This window comes from Arachis duranensis, chromosome 9 (assembly GCF_000817695.3).
Source record: "Arachis duranensis cultivar V14167 chromosome 9, aradu.V14167.gnm2.J7QH, whole genome shotgun sequence".
Lineage (NCBI taxonomy): Eukaryota > Viridiplantae > Streptophyta > Magnoliopsida > Fabales > Fabaceae > Arachis > Arachis duranensis.
Window position 1 is genome coordinate 82129143 of NC_029780.3, and position 9205 is coordinate 82138347.

Genomic DNA, 9205 nt, shown 5'->3' on the forward strand with positions numbered 1-9205 from the left:
ATATATTGTTGATCTACAAGTTTTCCATTGGAATAATCTTTTATTGCTCAATCGGATAGTATTTTGTCTTGTATTGTACAATATAATCCCTTAGGATGAATATATATCGAATTCGGGTATAAAAGATAAGATAAGATAAAAAATAATAAGAATTTTATAAATATTTTATTTTTATCTTTTTTTTTAAATTATCTAAATAGAGTAAGATAAAAAGAAGTTAAAAATAATAAGATTATACAAAATAATCTGATTTTATCGTTTTAAAAAACTAATATTTAAAATATAATCTCATATTTATTATTATTTTAAAATTAAAAAAAAAGAATTTCAAATTCTGGCCGTTGAAAGTAATTAATTTTGGATAAATTTTGATTTTTAATTTAAATTTAAATTATAACTTATTCGTTACCATATTTAAATTATTAAAAAAGAATTAGTTGTGTGAAACGTAATCTTATTCTTATATTTAAACACTTAAGCATAGAACACTAATAACTATTTTTATCAAAACTAAAATTACAATCCAGTAGAGCAATGGAAGAAAAAGTAGTAGACAATCGCATTGGATCTTCTTCGATGAACATTATTGAAACTTTTTGGAATTTCGCTATTGGTTTAGCTGTTCATTTAATTAATAGACTTCCAACTCCAGTTTTAAAAAATAAAACCCCTTATGCTACCTTATTTGGTAAGGATGCGGACATTAGTCACCTTAAAGTGTTTGGATGCTTGGCTTTTGCTTCAACGTTAACCCATGGAAGAAAGAAATTTGATAAACGAGCAAGAAAGAGTATTTTTCTTGGCTATCCAGCTAGCACAAAACGATATATTCTGTTTAATAGTCACACTAGAGAACTATTTTTGTCTCGAAATGTGGATTTTTATGAATATTATTTTCATTATAAATCTTTTCATGATGATATGCTCACAAAATTCATAAATACCTCTTTTCTACCTATTGCTGATTCTAATTTTAATGGATTTGATCTTTTTACTTATGATTCCTTAAATGCATTTCATCCATCTCATGCAACTACTGATTCTTTTCATGAGCCTAGTGACCATACATCACTCACTGATTCACATGTAGCTTCCACTAGTCCACCAAATAGTGCATCATCTAATTCTCATTCAAATGATAACATGCATAATCAGGATCTTAAACGATCAACTCATACACATAAACCACCTTCTTATCTTCAAGATTATCATTGTATGTTACTTAGAATAGGAAGCTTTAGTAACCAATCATGTTCCAAGCGGTACGTTCTATCTCATATGGTGGATTATGGGAAGTTGTCCCCTGTCCATAGAGCCTTTTCCCTAGTAATAACCACAACAGTTGAGCCAAAGACTTATGAACAAGCTGTGCGGCATGAATATTGGAGAAATGCAATTAGTGCGGAATTGTTCACTCTTGAGAAGAATAAGACTTGGTCTATTACTTTTTTTCCTATTAGAAAGCTTATCATTGGATGCAAGTGGGTTTTTAAAATGAAGTTTAATCCAGATAGTAGTGTTGAACGCCACAAAACACGTCTGGTGGCTCAAGGTTTTCGTCAACGAGTTGGCTATGATTACTTTAATACATTAAGTCCAGTTGTAAAAATCACCACTTTACGACTTATTCTTACTCTTGCTGGTGCTATGGCTGGAAACTTCACCAATTAGACGTTAATACAGCATTCTTGCATGGTGAGTTGCAAGAAGAGGTTTATATGAAAACTCCCCAAAGTCTCGATGTTCCAAATGGTGCTGTTTGTAAGTTGAGTCATTCTTTATATGGCTTGAAACAGGCAAGCCATCAATGGAATTTAAGATTAAGCAGTTTTCTTCAACATGGTTTTATCAAGTCTCCTCATGATCATTCTCTATTCATCAAGCACACTAAGCTTGGCTTGGCTATTATTATTGTTTATGTTGATGATCTTGTTTTATCTGGAGATTATCTATTTGAAATCAAAACTATTAAAAGGGCTCTTAATGCTGAATTTAGTATTAAAGACTTAGGCCCGTTGACATATTTTCTAGGAATGGAAGTTGCTCGTAGTTCCAAAGGAATTGCTTTGTATCAACGTAAGTACACTCTTGATTTGCTTGAGGAATATGGTATGTTGAAAGCTAAACCTATTTCAATTCCTATGCTGTATAATGGGAAACTTTGTAAGGAGAGTGGCACAAGATTACCAAATCCATTACAATATAGAAGACTGCTCGAACAACTCCTATATCTCACCAATACTCGTCCGGACATTGCTTTTGCAGTTGGGAAGCTCAACCAATTTTTGGATTGTGCAACTGGTGACCATTACAAGGCAGCACTACATGTTCTTCGATACATCAAGAAATCTCCTTCTAAGGGTCATTTCTTCTCTTCAAATAATGATCTCAAATTGACTGGTTCTGTTGATTTGGATTGGGCAACTTGTTCTGATACTCGTTGATCAATAACTGGGTATTATTTTTTCCTAGGTTCTTCATTAGTGTCATGGAAGAGTAAGAAGCAAACAATTGTAGTATGTTCTTCCTCAGAAGCTGAATATCGTGCCATGGCACAAGCAACTCGGGAAGGTCAATGGCTTCTTTATCTTCTTAATGACTGCCATGTATCTCATCCTCAGCCAATCAATCTCTATTGTGACAATCAATCTGCGCTGTATATTGCAGTTAATCCGGTCTTTATGAAAGAACCAATCACATTAAAGTAGATTGTCACATTGTTCATGAAAAGTCTCAAACAGGGGTGCTGAAATTGCTACCTATTAAATTAGCTCATCAAACAGCTAATTTAATTACTAAAGCATTATCATCGGGTGTCTTTGAACCTTTACTTTTCAAGTTGGGCATGCTTGACTTACACGCTCCACTTGAGGGAGGATATTATGTGGATGATAAGAGGTTAAAGGTTTCAACAGTCTTAATTCAAGGGAGGATGATAATAATGTTGCTGAACTTGCAACTAATTCAATCAGTTTCAACTTGAGGGAGGATGTTGGAAATGATATTAAGCTGGTATCTAATGGCTCACAAAAGCAAGTTGTAACTAATTATGGTTGAATAATTTTTTGATAGTATTCATTTTTGTAACTTTAGTTAGAATGATAAAAAAGTTTATTTTGGTTAGAGGTTAAAGCTAGTAATAGTAATTACCACATAACCATAGTTAATTTATTTACCATATTGAGTTAGGTTTTAGTAAGGTTAATTTTCTAATAGCTATAAATAGTGGATAACAATATGTATTCTTATGTACTCTGTGGTTTTTCTTTCAATTTTAGGTTTTGTATTTGTTCATATGACAAATTCACTTTCTCTGAGTCTTCTACTTCCACTTCAATCTTATTTTCTTCAATAAAATCATATCCAGATCACGATTTTATCAATATATACCGATGCTAATTATTTTTTATAATGTATTCTTTATCCAAGAGAGTTGATTAGATGGAGAAAGCAATGTGGATGGCAAAGAAGTCACATGATAAGCTAACCGCCCTTCAACATAAAATTGATGAGAAGCATCATGAGGAATTCGATCATACGGACCTATATGAGATGAAGAATAAATTCTGTGGTGATGTAACAAAGAAGAACACTTGTCCGTTGCAAGTAAAGTCCAAAAATTATGTGTTTACGGATTTATCCGACAAAAATAAGGACGTTGAGATTTTACACAATCTGTCACCATTGTTCTGCAAAGGGATGCAAACATGCGTCGATGGAGAAGGAAAGTCGAAGCCAAAGTCAAGACTGAGTTTTCAAACAAATAGCAAACTATAAAACTGTGCAAGAACACGTGAGTAAGTTTGTTAGGCGAAAGGACAAATTGATAAGAGTTAATAATCCACCATCTATCCAAAATATGGCTTTTACACGACCAGCTAAAATGTCAAAACTTGAGCACAAAGTTCAACCATCAAGCAAGATGGCAGAAACTAGAGTAGGCAAAAGGCTTTTAACTTTTAACATAGACAATGCAAAGTTAACGAGCTTGGGGAAAAACATAATTTTTTAGCATAATATTCAAACATGTGTATTGTGGATAATCTCTTTATTGTGTGCATAATCTTAATTGTTCATTCAAACCACCACAAGATATGAGGTTGAGTGAGGACTTGGTCAATATGTCTATGTATATATTTGCTGCCGATATTGATATAGCGTAAGAATTTTTTTGGCCATCTTTTATTTTTTATTTTAGTTATATCTTTGTCTAACATGGTGGCTTTGTGTTAGAGAGGATTTGGTTCATATTCACGACACAACTGCAACTAGGGAAGATCTCTTTTGTCTTGTACCTGGAAAGCAAGTGTCTGAACTAGTAATAAAATTGATGGCATTGAAGATAACATCAAATATTAGCATGACAAAATTAAAGAATGTTTGGTCCCTTCCACCATCATTTGTGGTAAGTCAAAATCTTCATTATCTCATTTTAACTAAGTAAAATAAATAACCATTGTACTCAAACATACTTAGGATGATGTGTCATTATATGTGTAGGATCATGACCTACTGAAAAAATATGCACATTATATGCCACCAACTCGTGACCTTCAATTTGTAAGTTCTCGTTAATTATTCGCATATTAAAATAAAAAGTACTCAAATTTGTACTTAAACATATTACATCCTATTTGTTATAGAGATATATGTTCCAATCAAAGAGAACGATCACTGGTATCTAATGGTAATGAGCATTCCTGACAAAATACTTTATCATTTGGACTCTCACTGTAAGTTTGAAGATGATGAACCACGCAAGCATCATATTATAAATATAGTAAGTTCACCTACTATACATATAAAGCAAAACATATTATTACTTCGAATAATAAAGCACAAAATTTTTATTACAGGGAGTGGCTCTTTTTGAAATAATATTTTCAAAGAAGTATGCAGAATGTGGTATACCAGAAATAGTGAGTTTTGTGGGTTGGGAAGTCATTAGGGCATTAGGTATTCCTAGGTGTACAAATAGGTAATTGTTACATGATACGTTTTCACACAGCAATGATTCAGCTGTATGGGTTATGCAATGGATGGATGTGCAACAGGAATTCACTCCTGTGGTTCCCCCAAAGGTAACTCTTAACATAGACAATTGTACTCTTTAATTACACTAATTCATGTGTTAACACTTGGTGCTACATGTGCTAATGCTTGACTAGGCTTCTTGAAATAAAACAAAATTGAGAAGAACCCTATGTTAATGACACATTAAATAAGTGGTTAGTTAATCAACATCAGTTGAAAAGGTAAACCGGCCTCCTGTAAGAAGAGTATTAAAATAATAGTTCGACATATAGAAATTTTGGTCTTGTCCTGTTCACCAGCAGCAATAGTCATGCTTTAATCAACATAACTTTATAAAGCTATGTTCTACTCAGAGGAGGCTAAGCATCAAGCTACTAAAGAGCATCTTAGTGTGATTATTGTTTAGAGACATAATCCTAATTTGTATGTCTTTCCATGAAACATAGGATTACAAGTACAACCCTCCACTGAATAATCATTGGTTGAAAAAGAGCAAAATAAGGAAAACTGCACCAGAATATATTAAATAATCAGAAATTGGCAAGTCATTTGAGTTTCTACATTTAGAACTAGTTATATTGCAGTGGCACACTGACCTTAACCGTGAAGAAGGTTTTGATGGGTCAATGTAGAGCTGAATGGCAGACAAGGAAACATTGTAATACTGCATCATAGATTCACTTCCATTCAACACCAGAGGTACACCTGCCGCATATGCACTCTATTCCTTAACAGATTCCCACAAGTCCTCAAGGATTCTTATCATATACCGACAATATAAGAAATATAACAAGTTTAGTACCAGCTAATAAGAAGCAATTAAATCATTGTCGTAACTCATTGACATATATACTTACTACTTGATCATCTTCAATGTTCACCTGATCATCTAAGTCATCCTCAAATATGTCAATTCCACGACCTTCTAACCGATCATTGCCCAATCGAACATGACAAGTTGTTCGATTGTGGCCCTCCATGCCACAATGTCCACATCGATGTTTTCTTTTATTGGATTGTGCAGCACTCCCTTTTGTCCTACATATTCTTGGGTACCTTGGCAAGCCATGTCCCATATAATTGGTTCCAAGGCAAGCTCCAGAAGTATTCACTTACATATCATCTCTTGCACTATCTACATCATTGGCTAACTTTTTTTATATAGCATCTTCCTCCTTAAATTGTTTCAACAAATTCATAGTCATTTCCCGTGTAAAGATAAATCTCTCATATCTTGGCAAGCAATGTTAGCAAGTTGTCTAAACCAATCCATCAAACAACTATATTGACTTAGCATCAAAGAATCCCACCTAAATCCGGTTGGGTTTTGGAAACCTACTTTGGCAGTCTTGGTCTACCTAGGTAAGACTAATGACCTTGGCAACTCATCTATATCTTTATGTACTAAGACACAAACTGTATGTTCACATGGTATGCCAAATGATTCCACTCTCATGCATGAACAATTGAACTCCATCTCAATGTCACAAAAGAATACACGCCACATCTCATTTGTCGTGCGGTCCAAACCAACAGAGTAAATCACATAAGAGCCAATTTGCGTCATATTTATTACCTTCATTGATGCAGCTCGTACAAGAATTTGTTGGAACATATAAAATATTGATAGGGTGTAAACATTTGCAGTACTCCTCTCTAACTGTTCAAAACACGTCTGCATACTGGGTTTCCCATTCACAGATGTGAGGTCAGCCTGGGCCTCTTTCCACTGAATATGGTCAATACATTGATTAAAGTGTTGAATGAACTCAACCTGATTGTATCTTGAATTGACATACTTTTCAATGATCGAGTTTACTCCCTCACACCGAGAAGTAGCCCGAAAACCAGCAAAAAACTTCCTTCTTATATGTGCAGTTTCCCATGAATGTCTCTTTTTATACATATCTAGGATCCAATTCTTGTTTTTGACTCCAAATTCCTCAACCATTTCAACCTACTTTTGACAAAATACATCAATTTCATAGTCACCTAGCATATACTTTTTAAACATGGAGGTGAATTGGGGTTTGCCAATATTACATGTTGCATTGTAAATCAAATGCCATGCACATAACCTATGATGTGCATTAGGAAACTCTTTCTCAATGGTGAACTTCATTGATGAATCACCATCCGTGATAATCGAAACAGGTGCTTTCTGGTTCATTGCCACCTTCAATTGTTGTTACAACCACCTATATGTGTCTTTTTCCTCATAGCAAATTAAAGCAGCAGCAAAAACAATTGTTTGGTTGTGATGATTGACACCAGAAAATACCACCAATGGACACATACATTTATTCCTCTTATAGGTAGCATCAAAAGCCAACACATCGCTAAAGAATGAGTAATCTGCCCTGATGAGACCATCGCACCAAAATAAGTTACGCAAAGTACCATCGGCATCCATGTGATGATTAAAATATAGAGAAGGGTCATTTGTTGCTTGATCTTCCAGATACTTCAAAGCTGCATATGCATCACCCGGTAACTGGCGCCTAGTGGACGAAATTGTGATTCATACTTAAATCGTTGTTTGAAATTGATTCCCCAGTAATGGCCCCAAAAACTTGGTGCTCAATACCATGGTCTAAACATAATTTCACAACTTCGCTCAACTAACCAGCAAGTGTACTGGGTCATCCAAGTAATAAACCTTACGTGAGTAAGGGTCGATCCCACAGAGATTGTTGGTATGAAGCAAGCTATGGTCATCTTATAAATCTTAGTCAGGCGGATAATAAATGGTTATGGAGTTTTCGAATAATAATAATAAATAAACTGAAAATAAAGATAGAAATACTTATGTAGATCATCAATGGGAATTTCAGATAGGCGTATGAAGATGCTGTGCTCCTTCTGAATCTCTGCTTTCCTACTGCCTTCATCCAATCCTTTTTACTCCTTTCCATGGCAAGCTGTATGTAGGGCATCACCATTGTCAATGGCTACATCCCATCCTCTCAGTGAAAATGGTCCAAATGCTCTGTCACGGCACGGCTAATCATCTGTCGGTTCTTGATCATGTCGGAATAGAATCCCTTGATTCTTTTGCGTTTGTCATCACACCTAAAAATCGTGAGTTTGAAGCTCGTCACAGTCATTCAATCCTGGAATCCTACTCGGAATACCACAGACAAGGTTTAGACTTTCCGGATTCTCATGAATGCCGCCATCAATTCTAGCTTATACCACGAAAACTCTGATCTCACGGAATGGAAGGCTTGGTTGTCAGGCGAGGGCAACCATGCGTCGTACATCAGGAATCCAAGAGATACACACTCTAGCTTTTGCTTGTAGAACGGAAGTGGTTGTCAGGCACGCATTCATAGGGATGGATGATGATGAGTGTCACGGATCATCACATCCATCAGGTTGAAGTACGAGTAGTATCTTAGAAGAGAAATAAGATTGAAATTGAATAAAAAATAGTAGTAATTTCGTTAAAACTTCGAGGTACAGCAGAGCTCCACACCCTTAATCTATGGTGTGTAGAAACTCCACCGTTGAAAATACATAAGTGATGAAGGTTCAGGCATGGCCAAATGGCCAGCCTCCAAAACGTGATCACAAGATCAAAAATACAATTCAGGATCTAGGATCGGTCAAAAGACCCTGAATATAATAGTAAAATGTCCTATTTATACTAGACTAGCTACTAGGGTTTACAGAAGTAAGTAATTGATGTAGAAATCCACTTCCGGGGCCCACTTGGTGTGTGCTTGGGCTGAGCTTGAGCTTTACACGTGCAGAGGCTTCTTTTGGAATTGAACACCAAGTTGTAACATGTTTTTGGCGTTCAACTCTGGTTCGTGACGTGTTTCTGGCGTTTGACTCCAGAATGCAGCATGGAACTGGCGTTGAGCGCCAGTTTACATCGTCTAATCACGAATAAAGTATGGACTATTATATATTGCTGGAAAGCTCTGAATGTCTACTTTCCAACTCTTTTGAGAGCGCGCCATTTGGAGTTTTGTAGCTCCAAAAAATCCATTTCGAGTGCAGAGAGGTCAGAATCCAACAACATCAGCAGTCCTTTGTCAGCCTCCTTATCAGAGTTTTGCTCATGTCCCTCAATTTCAGTCAGAAAATACCTAAAATCACAGAAAAACACACAAACTCATAGTAAAGTCCAGAAATGTGAATTTAGCATAAAAACTAATGAAAA

General features: G+C 35.3%; 1 protein-coding gene across 1 annotated transcript; it reads right to left on the reverse strand.

The window, feature by feature from the left end:
• Positions 1 to 6388: 6388 nt before the first annotated feature.
• Positions 6389 to 7204, reverse strand: LOC110275728 (protein FAR1-RELATED SEQUENCE 3-like). The gene is made up of 2 exons (XM_021131949.1): positions 7010 to 7204; positions 6389 to 6763 (listed from the first exon to the last, which is right to left on the reverse strand). The coding sequence occupies exons 1-2, from the start codon at positions 7202 to 7204 to the stop codon at positions 6389 to 6391; spliced, it is 570 nt and encodes a 189-aa protein (XP_020987608.1).
• Between the last annotated feature and the right edge of the window lie 2001 nt (positions 7205 to 9205).

Coding starts and splice junctions, on each gene's coding strand:
- LOC110275728 (XM_021131949.1), bottom strand. CDS start 7,204: ATGAACCAGAAAGCACCTGTTTCGATTATCACGGATGGTGATTCATCA. Junction 6,764..7,009: donor TAGGTGACTATGAAATTGAT/GTATTTTGTCAA, acceptor GACCATATTCAG/TGGAAAGAGGCCCAGGCTGA.